Source organism: Fukomys damarensis, unplaced genomic scaffold, assembly GCF_012274545.1.
Source record: "Fukomys damarensis isolate Sample0158 unplaced genomic scaffold, DMR_v1.0_HiC HiC_scaffold_38, whole genome shotgun sequence".
Classification (NCBI taxonomy): Eukaryota; Metazoa; Chordata; class Mammalia; order Rodentia; family Bathyergidae; genus Fukomys; species Fukomys damarensis.
In genome coordinates this window covers 30,094,662-30,117,076 of record NW_022900950.1, presented here as the reverse complement: position 1 = coordinate 30,117,076, position 22,415 = coordinate 30,094,662, and the positions used below count along the sequence as shown (strand labels likewise).

Sequence of the window (22,415 nt, the reverse complement as noted above, 5' to 3'; positions counted from 1 at the left end):
GCAGGAAATGAAACAAAGGATTATGTACAGGTGATTTACTGAATGACTTCAGGAAGGAGAGTTGTGTGAGATAAAAGTAGAGAACACAGAGAGAAGGAAAACCAATAGAATAGTTCATTATTCAGTTGGCTATTAGTAAGGGCAATGGATGCTCTATACTATCAGGACTTTCTGAAAAGCCTTATAAAGTACATTTCCAAATTATTCTGCTCTGGAAATCAAAGAAGCATCTACCCATTGACTTCTTTAATTTCTTGGTCAATGGAAATTTTATGGTATTATTTTCTCATTGTATTCTGATTTTGTTTGCCTGAATTCAGAGAGTGTATTCATAAAGGCACTCTACACTGAAGCATCAGAGAAGTTCTGTGGTAGGAAGGGGTACATATTTAACATAGACTCACGGCAAGACACTTGATCTGAACCTGATCAAAACCTAGGTGGAACTACCTACCACAGAAATGGCTGCAAGAAGAAAGGACTAAGTGGATTTTCAGTGCTACCTAAGAGGAGTACAATATAACTTAGCATATTGTTATTCCATGAATATGGTTTGTCCCTCAAAATGTGGCGAAGGATCCTCAACAAAACAGTATTGAGTAGTAATGGAACCACTAAGAGGTAATTAGGTCATGGAGGCTCCACTGTCATGAAGAGACTGTGGTAGTTTCCATAAGTGGACTATTTATCAGTAGAGCACGTAGTTATAAAGTCAGACATCCTCCCTTACTCTTTCTTGTACATGTGCTCCTCCTGAATGCACCCTCTTGTCCTATTTTCTGCCATGGGTGGAAGCTGAACTAGGCCCTCAACAGAAGGTGAATAGATACAGTTGCTCCATCTTAAACTTCTAACCTCAAGAATTCCAAGACCAAACACTCCTATTTTATTTTTAAATTACTCAGTCTCAGACACTCTGTTATAGCAAAAGAAGATGAGCTAAGACAAACAGTGAAAACCTAAGATTGACACAAATCAGAGAAAATTGCAGGTTTTCTATTTCAGCATATTTTGTGACTGGCAGAATTACTGAATATTAATCAAGGTTATTTGAATGCCTATTAAAGTAGCGTTAGCTTTTAAATTCATTAAAACCAGTGAATGTGCTTTAAAAAATTATTAGTAACTAGTAAAATATAAATTAATTTTGTGATATAAATGGGTAAATAATTACTTATAAGATCTTCCTCACTGGCTCCCAAACGTACTGATTTCATTTCTGGATATTCCTGCCTAGGACACATTTTCTACTCTAGATAGAGTGGTCACTTTTCCAAATATGACCATCCATGGGCCTCGAAGCTGAAGACCTGAGTTCCAATCTGGATTAACACATTGCTGATTGAATTAGGAGAGCACAACGTCTCTGAATATCATTTTCCTCATCTTTAAAATGAGAAAAATAATACTTAATTCAAAGGTTTTGTGAGTTATATGTGAAAAATGCTTAACATAATGTGTCAAATAACTTTGTGACAACTTTTTTTGTGTAACAAATAAAGTTAATTATTAAATTTCAGAGATTTGTAATTTACCTTACATAGAGCCTTCAGCATTTCTGTGACTCAAGAAAACCATCGGATACTATAATTTATATTATTTACAGGTTCTAGGGAAAGTTGAATGACTTAACCAAGGTTTTATGATAAGTAACTGGCAGGGCCCAGCCCTAGGACCACTGACCTCAGACTCCACTTAGGACTGATGATCCCAAACCCCCCAGACTCTTTCTGATTTTCCATACTAATCCCTAGCACCTCTAAGAAACCTTTCTCCACATGCTGATTTCTTTGAGAAAATAATGGTTCTTAAATCTTCTTTTTATTATTTGCTCCAATAATAAATGGCTTTCATGGTTTATGTAGCCTATGTTTACATTCTAACCCCTTCGTTTATGAGGACAGAGAATGTGATGGAATTTGATTCTGATGCGCCATAAGTCCTAAGAGACTATCACACAAGTGCCAGATGCTCAGTAAATAACTGAGTTTAATTCTTTTGCTCCCTCAAAAAAAAAAAAAAAATCTAGGTGATGAGAAAATTCATTGCTAGCCCTTGGTGGGATGAGCATTGTGCAGAGTGTTGATTATTAAGTAACATTTTGAATAGCAGGAGCTTTGAGCCTTCCTAGAATTTAAAAAGTAAGTTAAGTGAAAATTATTAAGTTTATATGTACCTTTAAATATTTCAGTCCTAGGATTATCCTGTCTCTAGCACTCTGCCTATGCTCATGTAAATGTACCAAGTTTATTCATATTATAATTCTCAAGAAAAAGTAATCTTTATGTAGAGTGCTTAATAATAGCTAATATTTAATTAATGCTTATATGCTGTCTGTTATAAGTACCTTAAGTATACTAGATTTTATTTGTTTTTTGATACTGGGGACCTTGTGTCAGGTCCTAAATTCGATTCCCAGTACCAAAAAAAAAAATTAAAAAAAAAAATCAGTAGATCATATGTGCATTTCTGGACTCTCACTCTGTTCTATTGACTTTTGCACCTATTTGTTCTCCAAGTTTAGCAGTGATTATTACCAATATAGTCTTGATTATTGTAGGTTTATAACAAGTCTTAAAATCAGGTAATGTGTCCTCTACTCCTTTATTGTAGGTCCCTTAGTTTCCCCCAATCAATTTTAGAAAAAGTCTATTGATTTCACCAGATATCCTCTTGAGATTCTGAGTGCTACTGTGTTGAATCTGTAAGAAAATTTGAGAGGAACTGACATTTTAATGATATTGAATCTTACAATCCATGAAAGCAGTATAATTCTCTATTTCTGTGGATTCTCTTTGATTTCTTTCATCACTGTTACATAGTTTCCACTCAACACATCTTGCACACATTTTTAATGACTTGTACCTAAGTATTCTGTGGTTTGTGGGTACTACTGAAATGCTACTTTAAGATATTTTCAACTCAATTATTCATTATTTGCCTATACAAATATGGCTTTTATGTATGTATGCATCCTGAAACCTTGCTGAACTCACCACTGGTTTTAATGGTTTTTTTGCAAAGTGTATGAAATTTTCCACATACACATGATGTTCTTTGTTAGTAGAAAGTTTTATTTCTTCCTTCCTTATGTGTATGACTTTTATTTTGTGCAGTTTAGTGCAAACTGATGGGAATATATTTCTAGAATATTAAAATTTAACAAGGGTAGGTAAAATAATTCCAGAAATCACTATACCAGCACAACTAGAACATACAGATGGAGACTGATTGAGTTCAGTTCTTTTTAAATTCAGATATATAAAGCTACTGAATGCATACTAAGTGCCAAAGTTACACTAAGAATGAGTGGGAGTAATATACTCATGGAGGAGATGGTTACAAAAAATACACAAACACAAAAATTCAGGTGATTATTGCTCTGAAGAAAAATAAAGTAAGAAAAGCAGATACATTGTGACTACAAAGTGTGGTTAGGAAAGGTCTCCTCAAGGAGGTGGCATTTGTGCAGATCTTAATGAACTAAGTTAGGAAAAATCCAGGGTGAGGGAATTCCTGGCAGAAGGCGCAGCAAGCAAAAGCCCAGAGACAGGATGTGCTTGACAGTTTCAAAGAAGCAAGGGAGCTAAGGTAATTGGAATACAGTCATCAATAGGAGAGTGTCAGGAAGTGAGAATGAAAAGAAAGCTAATAAACTAGGTTATTTTAGGCAACGTTGAGAAATTCTGACTGTATTCTAAGTGCCATGAAAACCTCTTCAGTATAAAGAGCACAAGTAATGTTCTTTATTCTTAAAAGAATCACTAGCTGTTGCATGGAAAAAGACTATAGAATAGTGAAAGCAGGAGGTAGGGTCATCAGTTAGGAAGCCAGATGATATTGAGAAAGGTGACAAGGCAAGAATTAAAAATCAGTTTGCTTGGCAGAATTTGCAACAGCTGGTTTACAATTTCACGGCTGATAAAGATATTCAGTTGTAGGGCCGGGGATTTAGCTCAGCGGTTCGGTGGCCTGCCTTGCAAGAGCAAGGACCTGAGTTCAATCCCCGGTACCAAAAAAAAAAAAAAGATATTCAGTTGTTTCATCTGTACCCAGAGCATTCTGCTTGCTCCATGTCACTGGTGAGTGTGGAGTGTGGTCACTTCCAAACCTGCTGACATATACTGTTGACTGTGCCCTCTTCTCTAGGTGCCAAAATTATCCCAAATGTAGCGACTACTTCTCTAATCTCTCATCTATATATCTTGACCCATTCTCTTCTGCCACAATATCTTCCACTTACATCTGGCAATACACCAAGCTCATTTCTATAGCAGGATCTTTATACTTGTTTTCCTCCTATATGCAAAGCTCTTCTGCTCACACTGTATCTATTTCAAATATTTCCTATTTCTCAAGTCTCAAATACCACTTTCTTGGAATCTTTTAATGATCCTCCATAAAGCTGGCCTTCAAAGACATTCTCTTCCACTTTCCCTAATTTCTTTCATAGATTTTATCATTATGTGGTATTATTGTCATTTTTATCCTGCTACATAACTGTTTATCATCTATCACAATGTATAGGAAAGTAGTTTTTATTGTTGTCTATGGCAGGTACAATGCAAATTGTAGGCTGCAACAAATGGAATAAAATAGAGAATGAATGAATAACTTGTGTCCTTGCAAAGACTGGAGAACTTCCCTAAAATACACTGCATTTATCACAGACAGTGATTGTTTCTGAAATTTCAACTTCCAATATTACAAAAATATAAAAAAGCCCTCTCACCTTTGCTTGATTTCTACCTATCATTTGGATATTCATGGCATGCCTACCTAATGGTCTGATGCTCTTTGTACTACTGATAATCCCATTTATTGATTCTTCATGTTATTTCTTGTGTATTTGGGATTCTGCCAGAAAGTCCTTACCCATGCCTATGTACTCAAGAGTTTTACTGATTTTATCTTCTAGCAGGTTAAGTGTTGGCTATAATATTTAGACCTTTGATACACTTTTATTTTACTTTAGTATATGATAAGTAATATAAGATTAGACTCAATCTTGTGCCTGAGGATACCCAGCTTTCCCAGTACCATTTTAAAAAGAGGCTATTTTTCCTCCAGTGTATGTTTTGTCCCCTTTGTGAAAGATCAGGTGATTCAATGTGCCTGGGGTTGTTTCTGTATCCTCTATTCTGTTCCATTGAGCCCATGTTTGGGTTTTTTTTGCTAGTACCACAGTTTTCTTTCCTTTTTTTTTTTTTTTTGTACCAGGACCGAACTCAGGACCTTGCACTTGCGAGGCAATTACACTAGCAAATTATAGTAGCTTTGTAATATAACTTGAAATCTGGGATTATGATGCCTCCTGCTTTGCTATTATTGTCCAGGATTGCTTTGGGCCTCTTCTGGTGCTATATGAACTTTAGGATTGTCTTAGTTTTGTGAAGAATGGTATTGGTATTTTGATTGGAAAGACATTACCTCTATGTATCTGTTTTGGAAGTGTGGCCATTTTGACGTATAGGTTCTGCCTATCCAGAAACAGGGATATCTTTTCATTTTTTTCTTTCCATTTTCTGATTTTCTTTTCAATCTCCTTTTCAGAGTACTGTAGTTTTCATTTCCTTGGCTAGATTAATTTCTATTATTTGATGTTTTCTTGATGCTACCGTGCATGGTGGTGTTTTCCTAATTTCTTTCTCAGTGAGTTTATTTTTGGTGTACAGAAACAATTGATTTTTATATCTTGCTACATCTATGTAAAGGATCATGGCATCTGCAAATAAGATGGTATCTCAGTGTAGTTTTAATTTGTATTTCTTGAATGGCCAGAAATGTTGAACATTTTTTTATGTATTTATTGGCCATTTGTACTTTTTCTTTTTTTGTATTGGGGATTGAACTCAGGACCTTGTGCTTGCCAGGCAGCCACAGTGCCACTGAGCTAAATCCCTCACCCTTGTACTTCTTTATAAGAGAAATGTCTATTCATTTCAGATGCCCAGTTTTAGATTGTATCTTTAAATTTGAGGAGCCTAATTGTTTTGAGTTCCTTATATATATTCTGAATATTCTGTCGAAGGAGTAGCTGGTAATTTTTCCCCCATTTGATAGGTTGACTATTCACCCTGTTGGTGGCTTCCTTTGTTGTGCAAAAGCTTTTTAGTATGATGTGATCCCATTTGTTGATTCTGATATTATTTTTTGTGCAACTGGGTTCTGATCAGAAAGAGCCTACACCTATGTCTTCAAGCATTTTACTTTTATCTTCTAGCAGGTTGTTTCTGTTTTAATATTTAATCTTTGGTCCATTTTTTAGTTTAGTACATATGTAGTATAACTTGAGATATGGAATTGTGATGCCCACTGCCTTGCATTTTTTTCCCCCTTTGTGATTTTGTCTCTACTAGTTCCACATGAATTCCTGGGTAGTTTTCTCTAGTTCTGAGAGGAATGCTATTGATATTTTTATTGTGATTGCATTAAATCTGTATAACAATTTTAGAAGAATGGCCATTTTGCCTAGATTGATTCTGGCTATTCGGGAACAGAGGATTCCTTTCATTTTCTGTTATCTTCTTTGATCTTTTTCAGAGTACAACAGTTTTCATGGTAGAGGTATTTTACTTCCTTGGTTAGATTAATTCCTAAGTATTTCATTTTTCTTGATGCTATTGTGAAAGTTGTTGTTTCCCTAATTTCCCTCTCAGTGAGTTTGTTACTGGTGTAAGGAACACTATTGATTTTTGAGTGTTGACTTTGTATTCTGCTAAGCTACTGAATTTGATTATTCTAGAAATCTACTAGTGGAATTTTGGTGGTCTTCTACATAAAGGATCATGTCATCTGCAAATAATGATCATTAAAGTGCTTCTTTCCTATCCATAACTTTTTTCTTTCTTTCTCTAACTGCCCTGACCATTTTGAGAACTGTATTGAACAGGAGTAGTGATTGTGGACACCCTTGCCATGCTCCTGATTTTAAAGTGAAAGTTTTCAGCTTCTCGCCATTTAGTATGATGTTGGCCATTGATTTGTCATATATGGCTTTTTATCAGATTGAGATAAAATTGCTTTTTCAGGGCGTTTTTATCATGGATAATGCTGGATTTTCTCAAATGTTTATTCTGCATCTATTGAGATGATCATGTAGTTTTTGCTTTTGCTTTTGTGCATATGCTGTATTACATTTATTGATTTACATATATTGACCATGTTTACATCCCTGGGATGAATATTACTTGGTCCTGGTGTATGACCCATTTTCATTATTTGCTGCATTCTTCTTGCCAACATCTTATTGAGGATTTCTACATCTATGTTCATTTAAAAGATTTCCTGTAGTTCTCTTTTTTTGGTTGAGTCCTTGTCTGGTGTCAGACTGAGACTGATTCAGGCCTAGGGCATACAGGAGGAACTCAGGTGAGCCCAGGAATGATGTGGAGTGCTAGAGAGTAGAGTGAACCCAGAAAGAGCATGGGGTGTGGGTCACATAGTATAGACTCCAGTGGGCCCTGGAGCAGTGCTTGGGTGCCAGGTGGAGAAGCTAGCAGAAGTGGGACCAGCTGGAAACATAACATGGAGGCTCAGGTGGGTTCAGGGTGTCCAGTAGAGACCCAGGTGTGCTGAGGACTCATGCAGGGAGACTCTGGTGGGCCCAGGGAGGGTGGCAGACACTGGGTGGAGAATTAAGTGGACCCAGGGCACCAGGCACACGAATGCTCTAATACTCTGTGCAGACTCAGGTGGGTCTGAACCATCCACCAAAGATGCAGATGCACCTGGGACTGATGGGGGGGTACAAGTTATCTATCTAATGTGCCCAGAGAGGGCATGGGCACCTGGATCTGAGTGGAGGCTCTGGAAGGCTGCGACACCAAGCAGAGACTCATGCAGGTCCAGGGTGTCCAGTGGAGATCCAGGTTGACCAACAGTGGTACACTTGTTGAAGACTCCAGTAGGTCCAGTAAGAGTGTGGGGCAATGGGCATAGGGAGGAGAATGAGTGAGCCCACAGTGACTGGCATGGACTCAAGCAGATGTGGTGTCAGCACTAAGTGCAAGAGACCTTGGCAGGCATGGAACCAATGAAGTGCCAGGCGGTGTCTCAGGCAGGCCAAGGGCACTCAGTGTGGAGTCAGGTGGGCCAAGTACAAGTTGGGGGGTGCCAGAGGTGACTGAGGAAGACATAAGCACTTGGGTGGACTCAATGGTGGTCACTGATCACTTGTTCACAGTTGAGTGGGTAAGCAGTTTCCTTTGTCTTTGATGAGCACTGGCAAGGATGCTGCAGGGGTGCAGTTTTCTCAGTGCTTGCAGAGGGGATTATGGGGCCAATATACTCAGAGTCTATCCTAGGAGACTAGTCTGCAGCACTCCTTGGTTACTTTTATTTGGGAAGTTCTCAAGGTGGCTGCTCCTGGGATGAGCACAGATGTGGGCCATGCAGATAATCCCTGGCCAGACCATTTACCCTTTTTAACTACTATCCAGGTGTTTTGTTTGATGTACATGTATTTCCTTTCAATTGATTTTCTGTTATCAGGGTAAATCCCTCTTCTGTTTCCAATGTCTGGGTTTTTAGTGGTCTGACTAAGTATCTCTGACATGACTTCTCCTCTAGTTGGCCATGTTGGATCCCCCTGATTCTTTCATATTTACTTAAGCATGCTTTATGAGGTAGTATGTTGTCTGTTTTAGACAAAGTTCCATGTTTTGGTGAGAAGAATGTGAATTCTGTGGTTGGGCGGAACACTCTGGGTAAGCCTTAACAGACCTACCCATTAAGTCTATTTGTTTGAAGGTGTTTCAACTCAGCATTTGTTGATTTTTTTTTTTGTCTAGTTAATATATTTGTGATAGGGAATACTAAAATGTACTATAGTTGTGCTATTTATCTGATCTTTTACATTCAGTAGTGTTTGCTGTATAAAGTTGGGTACACTGGTGTCCAGTGTATGTATATTTATAATTATGATCTCTTCCTGTTCAACTGTTTCCTTAACCAATATGTAGTTATGTTTTCTGATTAGATCTGGCTTGAAGACCACTCTGTCTGAAAATAGCACAGCTACTCCTTTGGAGCTCCCACTGCATGTAAGATTATTTTCAATTCTTTGATTTTTAGTTTATGAATTTCTTTTTGGGTTAAATATGTTTCTTAAATATTTTGATCAAACTCAGGTACTTGTGCTTGTGAGGCAGGCAGTAGAACCACTGAGATAAATCCCCAGCCTAAATGTGTTTCTTATAATACATCATACTGTTGGTTTTTTTCATCCAATCCACATCTTTTAACTGGGGAGTTAAGATAATTTACTGAAAGTTATAGACTTATTCCTGTCATTGCCTTTCTTCCTGGTTGAGAATTCCCTTTTTCTTCCTTCAGCTTTAACTGCTCACTTTACCTGATGTATTCCTTCCATTTGATATTTTGGCATTGCTGGTTTCATTATCATTTTGTAGGTTATTCTGGAGAATTTTTTAAAGTTCTGGTTTGGCAGTCATCAATTTTTTAAGGTGCTCTGTCATGGAAGAACCTTATTTCTCCATTAATTTTGGAAGATGATCATGCCTTGATTAGTCTGGGTTAGAAGTTGTTCTTTTAGGCCTTGAAACACTTTACCCCTTGCTCTCACAGCCTTTCTGGCTTGTGTTGAGGAGTTGCTGTCAATTCTAATGGTTTTATCTTTTTAAGTGATTTGTTGCTTTTCTCCAACAACTTTGAAGATTATGTCCTTGTGTTGGACATCTGGGATTTTCACTATATCGTTATATAGAAGTTTTTTCTTGATTGTGGGTATCTGGGGTTCTATAAGCCTCACTTGCCTGTATGTTGAGTTCTTTCCCTATACTTGCTAAGTTTTCTGCTATTATTTCTGTAAACAGGGTTATAAGCCACTCATGCTGTCTTCTGAATGTTCACTAAATCTAATCAATCTAGCTTACTCTTTCATCATCTAGTGACTGCTGGATTCATTTTCAAAGTTCTTTTGTTTTTAAGCTATCTTTGAGGACACAGTTGCCTGCATCATCAGTTCTGACAGTTGTCACACTGGTCACTTCTGCTGCCCCATATATTCAACAGAATTTTAATCACCCATATTTCTGTTTGGTATCTTTTCATGAACTCTAGTTTCTTGATAACTGGTCACTAATGTTTTATATCATTTTGTTTAGCTCAGCTAGTTTTTTTGGGGGGGGCATCAGGGATTGAACTCGGGACCTTGCACTTGTCAGTTAATTTTCTATTAATGTCCTCTTTAAGGTCACTGACCATTTTACTAAGTAAATCTATTATTTGTTTATTGTATCTCCTTTAAATTGCCAAGAAGTTAATCTTTTTCTTTTTATCTCCCTTTTTATCACTTTGTATAATGCAGATGTTTGGCTTTTGATTTCCATCCCATCAATGCTTGATGGATCAGCTTTGGGGGACTTGGGTGTTTCTGGAGGCATTTTATTGCTTCATTTTCTCATATTTTTACTGGCTTGTGTCTGTGTGTGCATGCACATTGAGGGTTGTAAGTCAATTATAGTGAAAACTTTGTTGCTAGTATGGAGCTCACTTTGGTTAGTGTCTGTTTTCTATTGATATGTTCTAGACATGGTTAACTATAGGCCTTTATCTCTAGCCCAAGAACTAACCACCTCCATTAATCTGGGGAGGAAGGGTCCAATGCAGTTGGTCCAGCACCTCACATTCTCTAGGAATGAACCATAGTACTATAGATGATACAAAGACAAACCAAATATTGACATATAGTAAAGACAATGACAACATCTATGTCATCGGGGGAAGAGCAATGAAATCAGTAACCATAGGGTCAAAGACAAACTGGGTAGAGATATACCATAGAAACTAGTAAATGCAACCCCTGTACACTCTTAACAGCAGAATTCTGTAATTAAATGTAGACAAAAAGACAAATCAAATATTGACATAAATTACCTACTAGATACAAAAACTAAGCCACCATTAAAAACAGAAATGAATTAAAAAACAATACCATAGTCAAATATCAAAGCTTAATAATAATAAAGATAGAGGAGGTGGAAAAAAGCTCACAGTGAAGTAAAATTTGAAAAAGAAAAGATGAAAATGAGAGAAAAGTGAGATAAAGGATTCTATTTAGTAAAAGAACATTAATGGAGTTAGATATAACTAACAGAAAAGAAGAAGAGCGAATTAAAGAAAAAGGGAAAAAACACACTATGAACCCCAAATCAAACAATGAATAAAAAGATGTATGAGTGAAACAAGCATTCCTATTTTTGAATGAGTGGTTTCCAGTGTTTGCCATATTGGAATTCACTAGATATGGGAGACAGTGAGTCACTATGAAGACCTATTTTGTTTCTATATTCAAATAGTTGTGTAAATGCTGAATCCTGCCCCACTCTGCCTCTGGTGTGCTTGGTCATTGGTGTTCACCCTAAAGCTGTATTCACTCCAGCTGCTCCCAGTTTCTGAGCTCCATGTGCTCCATGCTATGACTTTTTCTAATTAAAGCCAATGGCTTTGTGAGGTATCTCCCATACTCCAGAAGCCACTGTCTATACACCCCAGCCTGTGGCAACTGCCCAAGACAAGGCATATCCCAGATCATAATGGTAGATGGGGAAAGATATCACAGAGTTCTCCTGGGTGTAAGTAGTGGAGTAGGGGGGTCAAGCAAGCAGTTTGCTGGGCTTAATGCCAGCACTTTTCAGAACTAGTCCTCATGGAAAGCCAAACATGTTTGGCCTGGCTTCTCACCACAGAGAGTGGAACCCTTGTGTTTTTCCCAGTTTGAGCTTAAACTTCTCATGGTATCTATGTCTTGTCTATGTCCTCTGTAATTGTCTCATATGGTCATCTCCTACCCAGTCACTATGGTAGGGTGACCTCAGAAACTTAAAGTGTAGTTTTTCTATAGTCTTAACCCCTTCAAAATGGCTCATTAAACTCTAAAATATGGTGGGATCAGCACTGAATTTCTTCTCCAACTCTAGTCTGCCATGTGGAAAGGACCAGAGTAAACCAATTTTTGCAGTTTATAATAGCCATGGTCTTTTCCTGGGGTTAGCACTGTAGGTAGGCCTGGTCCATTGTTTTTCCCTGGAGCTGCCTACCACTTCCTGGCTTACCTTGTGTTAGCAAAGAGAGGTCCCCCTACCTGGGAGCCTAGGTTAATCTAGGCTCCTTCATTCATGCTCTGTATTGTGTTCTTTTCTCTAGCTTTTCTGTAGTTTCTAGTTTTCCTTTTTGTTCTCTCCCTATTCCCAGAGATTGACTAGTTTTGTTAACCAAGTATTTTCCAGGTCCAAGTACTTTCCAAGAATGTATTTTGCTGCCAGCCTTTACTCTGCCATTTTTAATATCCTTGTGCTATTCTTGAAATTAGTTTGTGGTAATTTATTAAAGCAGTGCTGAGGTTCAGAAAAGGTTACTGCAAAGTCACTCATTTCAGTATGCTGAGTACTTTGAACCAAAGGAAAATGGAAAGCCTACAAAACTACCTCAGAACTCAGGCCCCTGGGATCTTCTTTCTTTTCCTCTCCCACTGTCTCATTCACTATTTATGAGACTACAGTTAGGCTCTCTTGTACTTGCTGTGAGTCTTGCAGTAAATGAAAATTACTCTCCTGGAGTTTCTCTTCTAGTGGGGGAAAAATAATCAATCAGTATACTTGTTACTGATGCTAACTGATGCTATGTAGGAAAGCAAAACAGGCAAAGGGGTGTCCCAAGAGATAAAATTTATCATATTCAAAGGAAATAAGAGTAAGCCAAGAACTTTAATGTGAGGAGCAGCAGATGGAACAGTAAGCATAAAAATGTGATACAAGCTATGCTTGGCAGGATTCAGAAATAGCAAGAAATGGTGAAACTGGAGAGAAGCAGATGGAGAGAGCAACAGAAGATGGGAGTGTAAGAGAGGCCAGAACATGTATAGACTTGGGCTCAGTAAAGATCTAGCTTTTACTGAATGAGATGTGTTTGAGGGGTATGAGGAGGGGAATGACATGATCTCAATGCTAAAATGTTCTTAAAAAGATGGTAGGTGGGGTAGGGTAGGGTTGGGAGGGAGCAAGTATAGAAGCAGGCAAATCACTGGAGCAGTCTAGAAAGAAGTGACTGTTGCTTGGCACAGGGTGTGCAGTTAAGGTGACAGAGTGATTTGGCACACAGGTGCCTTCTGATGTACAATGGGGTTATGTCCAGAAAAACCCATTGTAAGCTGAAAATATCATGTTGAGAATGTATTAAATACACCTAATGCAGCAATGCAGCACACTGCAAGGTACTGTTGGTATTCTCTTGTGATTGTAGGGCTGGCTGGGAGTTAGTTACACCTACTGCACAGCATCCAAAAATGACAGGACAGTATATATCACTAGCTTGGAAGAAAAAAATCCAAACTCAAAATTCTAAGTATGAGTTTCTATTGAATATAGTTTACTTTTACATCATAATGTCAAACCATCAAACTAGGGGCTGCATATTTTAAAGAGAGAGCCTGTGTGATTAATTTCTGGAAAGGATTAGAGTATGTTAGGATGGGGCCAAAGCTCTGGCCTGGCCTGCACCACAGCAGGAGCAAGACAGACCCAGGTAAGTCTGGAAGAAGAGGATGAGATGTTATTCTGGGTGTGAATACATTCAGCATAGAGAGTGACTAGTAGTAAGTCAGACAGGACAGTATCTACACTGGAAATCTGGGAATCACCACCCTATTAAAGACACATGCCTGAGTGGCATCACCTCAGAACAAATGTGGATGGAGAGGTGAGGTCAGCAATGAAAGAGGATCCCTTCTCTCAGAAAGCTTACATTCTACTGGAAAGATACAGAAAGCCAGCAAATAGATGTCATCAGTCAGATAAACGCTATGTAGAAAAATTAAGGTGGGGAACAGGATAAAGAATGCTGGTAGGTGTAGGCATGTGGACATCATTTGCTACTTAAAGAACCTTGAGGCCAAGCAGAATAAGTTGACGGTCACCACCACTAGGCTTAACACCATGAGACTGGATAGGATCATTCAGGGAATGAGCATGATAGAGAAATAAGAAAATCTAACAATTCAGCTCAGGCCCTGGATGCTGATATTTAGTAGAACTTATAATGACTTTTTGCTTTTAGAAGTTCAAGTAGGAAGAGGAGATAGCTGTTGGTAGATCAGCCTTCTCTCCAAGCCACCTTAAATTTGCTCAATCATTAGATCAGCTTGCTGTGAGAGGTCTTACATCTGTTTTTCTTAACACACATTCCTCAGAAACAACTGGGGAGCTTGTTAAAAATGAGGATCCCAGGGCTGGGATTTAGCTCAGTAGTGCTGTTGCCTGCCTTACAAGTGCAAGATCCTGAGTTTGATTCCCAGTTCCAAAAATAAACAAACAAACAAACAAAAAATGAGGATTCCATGTTCCATTCTAACCTTACTGAATCAACCTTGGGGACTAGACGTTGAGGGGAAAAAAATGTTCCACATGATTTTCCACTGAGCTTGAAAATCACTGCATTGAAGACATGGAAAAATATTAGAAGACAATTAAAATGGAAGGGATATAAGGCATGATAAGGGAAAATATTGACAGAGGCCAAACTGGAGTGCTCTGACTGAATTTTGAGGCTGCAGGGAGCTCCTAAGGATTCTAAGGAAGGGACTTCATCATCAGATCTATGAACTATGTGAACACACTGGGGTGGGAAGACATTAAATGAAAATACAAATTCAGCTTCTTAAAATTATCACTACTGTTATTGTTAAACATTAGTACTGAAATTCCAGCTTTTAAAAATGTTTCAGAATGTTTTTATATAAATGAGTGGAGATTTTGAGTTTTAAAAAATAATCTGTATTTTGTGTTGAATGAGAAGGTAAAAAATGATTTGGAATCAAACAGGCAAATCCTTGTCAGACTGACAAAAGAATGCCAGGGATTATTTCAGAGACTCAAAAGTCTATCACTGTATCTTTCAAGTAGATATATCTGTATGTTACATCTTGCACAACTATACCAAGTGTAACAGAGAGAGAGTGGCCATATCTAAGACTAAATCATTACTCGATTAGAGAGGTGGAATATACAGATATTAATAAACACAACTGAAGAGATTTATCCAGAGACTATTTGTTAAGGCATATTTTAAAATTAAAACAGAAAAAGCCTTTGTGCATATAAAAAATACAGCTGACTCCGTATTTTGACTTATGAAAAATAAATTTATTACATAACACCTTGTTTTTAACAATGTTCAACTTTTTTTATTCAGAATACTTGTGTCATTCATGTAAAATAATTTGATACAGTACATTGTATGTTATAGGGTTTTTTTTCCTCAAAAATTCTAAGGCTCTCCTACTCCTTCTCCTTTGCTGAAGTAAGGGCACCCTAAACAACGTGCGAACAAGTTTGTAAAAAGAAAATTAAATGAATAAAATTTTAATAGCACTACACCAACCAACTTTAAAATCAGGACAAAATATCTGAATTGGATGCCGCACCTTTTAAAGGAAGTTATCATTCATGCTTTTTTCATCTTAAAGCATGCTCACAAATCAGCAACACCAACAGGAAAAATAAAACACTGTCTATGACATTCATTTTAGTTTGTTTGCTGAACCAAACAGGTTTCTATCAATGACAACATATTTAATTACTATCAAATAGCAGCTTTAATACCAGTCAAGTCATAGATTGAAAATAAAAAACTTATACATTGGAAATTAATCTTTGGGAGTTTTGAAATCTTTCTGGAAAAACTGTGGCTTTACGTACTTTCAAAAGAATCCAAGCAATATCCTTGGTCAAAAAACACTGATTAATGTAGAAAATGAATCAGCCCACCAATAAGACACTAAAAAGAAAGGTGTACCAAAATAATCTCATTTGAGTCTTGGTTATTTTGAGTTAACATATACTGTTTTTTTTCAAGTACCAGTTAAACTTTGTGTTTGTGTGTACTATTGGTCAGATAATGTTGTTACACTGAAAAAAGTCACCACATACAACGACAAATGCTTGCCCCTAGCACATTTCACAGCTTCAACTGCTACAGACTGTCACTGAAAAAAATGCATTGGTCAGTCTGAACCATGTCAAGTAAACTATGGAAGTAGCAAATCCACAACACAAACTGTGCTAGCACTTTCTTTTCAAGTCTAACTCCAAAACAGGTACAACTTGGAAGCCACTACCCCAATCTGTGAAAAGTGGTGGAACTTGGCTACTGGACATTTTGAAGATGTGGTTGTACAGTACATTCTCATGGCCCATACCAGGTTCCTGCGGAGAGCTGCACAGTCAGCCCTGCAGCATTAGCAACAGTGCATTGACAAGATTCCGATGCAGCTCAGTACCGATGTGTCTGATGTGAGTACTGTGGAGGCTGCTGGGAGGTAGCTGAGTATCCCATGCTGCTCTGGGGCTGTGATGTGCTTGGTCCAGGGTTGGGATAGGCAGCATGTGGGTTGGAACGCTGGAAAGGAGATGAGGGAGAAATGTGACTCAGGCGCTTCAAGGAGTACCTAGGCCCCAAGCAGCAAGGCTGAGATGGGATTGAAGTGTCTTTATGTTTCAAGGAAGTAAGATGTGTCAATTTGTGCTAGATAGTAGCTTTAGAATTAAATATGACAAAAACAGGCAAACACACACACACACACACACCACCACCCAAATCCTTTAACATTATCTTTTCATCATTAGTAAAGTCAGAAAAAGTGCATAAAAAATACTAAGCTGAGCATTATCATGTTATACAAATAAAATACTTCTTCCTATTGCAGTAACCCTTTTTTATGCTGCACTGTATCTACTTGATAGACTTACACTCAAGTTTAGTGATGTATACACTAAGAAATTCAAAGCTAATTTACATGCTCATTTCTTTAACAGAGCCCCTCAACACCCACATGACTAAGGAAAATAATATATTACAAGAAAAGGTGTAAGAGACTCAATTCCATTGAGATTAAAATATTTTAATGTCCTTTAGACTATTCAATATTATTTTCTTTTACAAGTTTATATAGAAAAGTGAAAAATAATCAAATGTAAGATGAGTGTTTTTTTTAATTCTAATGGTAGCAAAAAAGCAAAGAATAGTGATGTGGAGTACTCTAATTTTGATCTGTCATATTATTATTTCCTTTCCTGTACCTCTTTCATATTATTAGCTCCCAAGACACTGTATGAGATTAGCTATAATTTATTCTTTCGAAGCATATTTAATACCATTTAATTCTAAATTCTGCCAATCTCAGCAAAAATAATATTTGAAAAGAGTTGACATGTGAAATTGTAATTAGAAATAGCATTTCTGAAATACTATTTCTAATTTCCAAAACCAACATCAATAGCACCAACAATGCAGCAGAGGATCATTTTCTTGGGTTTCAGAAGCAAGGGTTAAAATGCTACTCTGCCTCATACTACATATGCTGTGCCCTTCAGTGTGCAAATTCATTCTCGAGTCAAAAGAGATGCACCCTTCCCTACTAGATGGGGACAAAAAGATGCCGAAGCAAACATGAACTCCTATAATGTCTCTAAGTTCACTGCTTAGCTAAATGGGAGAGTCAGGATTCAGGCAGACAAAGAATTCCATGATGTGGTGGCAGGATCTCTCTCTTTTTTTGGTACCAGGGATGGAACTCAGGACCTTGCACTTGCTAGGCAGGTGCTGTGCCACTGTGCTAAATTCTCAGCCCAGGATCTCTCCTTTAACCAAAGCAAAAAGCTAATACTTAATTCTAGAAGGATATTAACATGACTATTAACATGAGTATTCAGAAGATATGTTTCTCTTTTTGTAGGTAAAAAACCAAATTGGCTAGGTTTGTATCTTTCCTACACTGAAACCTACTTTAGTTGGGAAATGATGAGAATATACAAAAGAAAAAGAGAATTGGTACACAGTGTTCAAAACAGGTATTTCCACAAAGGAACTGACAATGTCATATAACAGGACCCATACGTAGGCTAGAGAATAGCTTGTGCGGTAAAATCTGTCTTTGAGTCCCAGATTTACTATTGGCTTACGGGGTGACCGCACAGAACTCATTTAACCTCTGTCAGCCTCAGTATCTTTAAATGACAATGGTACCACTTTCACTCCCTGAGTTATCATAATGATAAAACTGGACATTGCATGCTTAGTATGATAACTGGCAAATAGTAAGTAGTCATTAAGCTGTTATTATTACAGAATCATCATGACCAGTCAAGAAGTGTACTATGAATATCATTACAATTTTTAATGATAATGAAAATAACTGGTATAATCTATTAACTGCTTTAGCCACTGTGCCTTAGTATACATCATCTCATTTAATTCTTACCATAATCTCACATTTTTAATTGTTCATATTTTGCAAATGATGACACTAAGAATATCTGAATCACTTACTATAAGCTAATGCTGCTAAGGCACACCACATCTAATGTGACAACACCTCCAAGTGAGGTTTTACTAGTCTCATTTTACATGAAAAAACTCTAAATTCTATTCTTGTTTCAAGTCACTAGTTAATAAATGGCATAATTTGAACTTATTATCCCAAGTCTGACTGGTTCAGAATTCTGATCCCTCCTTCATATACCACTGCCATTACTTTCCATGCCCATAATATTCCATGCCAGTGTATTTTCCAGTTACACAGAGGTCAGTATTTCTAATCACATACATTTCATTTTTCTAATGGTCACAAGCCACTCTGCAAAGAGTGATATGGCAGGTCAATACAAAACAAACATGAAATACCTGATAGTCTGAGGTCATGATTAGTCCACCTGAGGTAGTGGTAGGAGGAACAACTCTCACTTTTTTCAATGGGGGTCCCTGTGTATGACTGCTGTCTTGGTTCCCTGGGTGGCCAGTTCCATTAGTGTGGTTATTGCCCTGCTGCTGCTGCTGGTTCTTCTCAATTGGTTAAACAGAAAGACAAAATTCAACTCAGAAGGAGAACAAAATACAGCCACACTGAGAATATCACGGAGGCAGTCATGAATAAGATGTTGCCAACTGTACTTTAATACTTACTTTGTCTCCTTTGTCATCAGGTTCTTCTTCAGTTAAAAATTCTCGTTTTGGGTAAGGGATTTGACAACCGGCAAAAACGCTGATCACAAGAAAAAAAAAGAAAAATGATTTCTAGAGCACTAGTCAATATTTCAAATGCTTTATTTGGGTGGTTTTCATTTTACTCTTCTAAAATAGATGTCATCTCTATTATTTTCAAAGATGAGCACCTTTCATGCAACTGTGATGAAAAAGATTTTTAACAAATGATATTTTAGCAGGTTCTTTGAGAGCCTTTGACTATATAAAAATAATAATCAACTAATATGACTGAACTCTCTTCTTTTATCTTACTATTACTCTTTTATTACTACAAATCAAAATACAGCTTTCAGCTGGAATGTATCACTGTTTAAGTTAAGCCAACTTTTGTTTTACTAGTATTCCCTTCTATATTTAAAACAAAAGATAGTATTAAAAACACAAATTTATTTGAGAATGGTATTTGCAATTTTAGAACACAAAACTAATTGCAAGCAATAGGTAATCTCAGTGAATCTGAAGGAGACAAAGCATGCATAATCAACCTGTCGATAACTGGATTATTGCTGAAACGAATGTGATCAATATTTCATAAAGCAAGAGATGAATAGGAATGCCTCTTATCCATTATGTCTCTAAATGAAAACTTTAATCAGCAGAGATCAATGTTTTTCTTATCATAAGGCTTTCCTTTGGAGCCCTTCTAAGAGAAGTAGCAACTTAAGAGTTGATAACTTAAAGAATGTTCCCAAAATAGCATCATGTTGGTGAGTTAATGAATTGATCACTTACTCTGATGTAGGAAGTGGGTCTTCTAAGAAATAGGGATCCTGCATAGCCTGTTCTGAGGTAATCCGCTTTATTGGGTCCATAGTAAGCAACTTTTGAAGCTGAAACCATACATCATAAAAACATTAATGCATTATTTGCCATAGTTACCTGTTAGCAGATGTGGAAGTGGTGTTTTGAGTGTGAAATACTTAATACCATAATATAGATGGTATTTATAGTCCAAGTGAAAAACACTGATAAACCTTCGTTATTAAATTATATATAACTTACATTATATTAATTTTGATAATCATTATTTCACTTGATTCTGACTTTAAACCAATTATCCTGCCCCCTTCATTATCCAAACTACTTACTCAATTTAGAACAAGACTAAATTTCTTGTATTTTCTAATTTTTTTTTCTGTGAAGATGAAAACCTTTTCCAAAATAAATGATATACTAGCCACATGTGGCTATTTAGATTTAGATCCAAATTCAGTAAAACTGAATTAAATTTTAAGTAGACCAGGTGCATTCAAGAGCTATACATGGTGTGTAGCTACATAGTAGACAGTGAAGATCATCACAAAAAGTTCTGCCACACTAATCCAAATGATACAATATGCAACTTGTAGAGACTCTGGAAGTAGGCTGCTTGATTCAAAGCCTAGGGTCAAATCTTATTAGTGGAATAATGTTGAGTAAGTTACATAACCTCTATGTAATCCTACTTGTCAAACAGCGATTTAAAACAGTACCTATCACAGTTCTGTGTCCAAGATTAAATGAATTATTATATGGAAAGACATAAAGCAAACACTGTCAGGTATATTAAAAAATATGGAAAATACTTAAAATAAAAACTTACATAGTAAAAGACATTAGTTTCCCTCAAAATACGCCCCTTACTTTGAACACATTTATCTCAGCATTTCTGCCACTTTCTGAAGCAGTTATGTTGTCTTCTTTTGTGTCTTTTATTGAGCTGTTGTGACTTCCTCAATTTCCTGAATTGATTTAAAATGTTTACCTTTCATGGTTATTTTGACTTTGGGGGAAGAACCAGAAGTTGCACAGTGCCAGGTCAAGACAGTAAGATGAGGAGGAAACACCTAATATTTTCACAAGCCTGCTTTTCTGCTTCATGGCATTTGACACAAATATTCACCGTATTTTGTTTATCATATGTCATAAGGACACTCATGAAAAGTAGACTCTCAGAACTGTTTTAGAAAGTGACATGAGCAAGAGCAGTATTAGAACCGGGGGAGAATTCTGAGGAGGGTTAATATCAAATATATCTTTTACAAAAATAAATCTAGAAAACAAATTTTAAACATTCACCATATATTTTGATCAACCCTTGTGTTAGCTATTATAATTATTATTGTTACATAAAGAAATAGCACTCTAACAATGGAGATTCAATATTTTTTAGTTAAAACAATGCTACTGGAAGGCTCTATGGTTCTAATATATAAGAGATTCTCTAAATTACAGTCTCCTAGTTAAAATTTATAATCTTTGACCTAATGCAGTGTTTTCAGATAGTAGACACTAAGCAGTTTTAGTGTGCAGCAGAATCACCTAGAAGACAGCAGAATCACCAGCAGACTGCTGGATCCTGCTCCCAGAGTTTCTGATTGGTAAGTCTGGGCAGAATTCCAAGAACTTGGATTTCAGCAAATTCCAAGGTGATACCTCTGCTGCTGAAATGAGACCACAGTTTGAAAATCAATGCACTAACAGATACATTGAGATTTAATGAAAGATGACACAATTTAGTTAACAAAAGAGCATAGGTATTTAAAAGTGCAGATAAAATACTGGGGTTGTGAGATTCAAATTTAATTTAATGATCTGGTATTTCAATTAAAGCCTATTTTTAATTTTTGGTTCAAAGGTGGGAACTTGGACTTGCCAATGACAAGTATTTTTAAAATGAATGAATACTCAACATATAATGAGATTTTAATGAAGTTTTCAGATGAGACCACCCAAGATTACCAGTAATTAAGCCAGGACACCTCAGTAAACAGAAGCAAACAAGCTATAAGAAAAGAGTATTTCTGCAGAGTTTCAATGATGATGACAGTAAAAGTCACCTTAGACTATTATGAGTGGCAGGGACGTGGGGAAAGTAAAGTAACTCCTGTAAATCAGTTAGCGAACCTTTTAGAGATGGGTGTCCAAAGTGCAACTCAAAAACCCACTTATTTATCACAAAAGGCCAACACTGCAATTATATCTAAATACTGAGATTTTAGTTTAGAAAAAAACTCATACATTAACATCTTTTGTCTTCTTTTAAGACAACATGTGTGCCATGGGCTCACCATCACTGCCCTAAAAAATGAGTTTTAGTCAGCCATCATTATCATTATTTTGTTAAAACAAGTTCAAAATTTTGAATGATGTAATTTAACTTTCCAATTTGAGGCTTGTTGTAAGTACATTAGAATAAATGTGAATGAAAAATAAGAACCAAGACCTGTCATGTAAAGGTACAAGATCCCAATAATGAATGTAACTGTACTGTATACCTAAAATGTACCAATAAACTCAATTTAAAAAAAAAGAATAAATCATATGAATAATACATTGTGTGTTAATGTGACATATTAAGCACTGCTTTTTAAATT

The 22,415-nt window shown here is 36.7% G+C and overlaps 1 protein-coding gene across 5 annotated transcripts in view; it reads right to left on the bottom strand.

Moving 5' to 3' along the window:
• Positions 1–15,165: 15,165 nt before the first annotated feature.
• Cdk8 (cyclin dependent kinase 8) overlaps positions 15,166–22,415 on the bottom strand; it is a 133,482-nt gene continuing 126,232 nt past the window's right edge. For 3 of the 5 annotated variants that reach the window (XM_010623818.3, XM_033759969.1, XM_033759968.1), the window contains 4 exons: positions 19,792–19,889; positions 18,979–19,057; positions 18,700–18,858; positions 15,166–16,416 (listed from right to left, as the gene is read on the bottom strand). In XM_010623818.3, the coding sequence (XP_010622120.1) occupies positions 16,291–16,416; positions 18,700–18,858; positions 18,979–19,057; positions 19,792–19,889 (462 nt within the window). In that variant the 3' untranslated portion in view covers positions 15,166–16,290. The remainder of the gene's footprint in view (positions 16,417–18,699; positions 18,859–18,978; positions 19,058–19,791; positions 19,890–22,415) is intronic. The other 2 variants (XM_010623819.3, XM_033759970.1) reach the window with 2 other exon arrangements.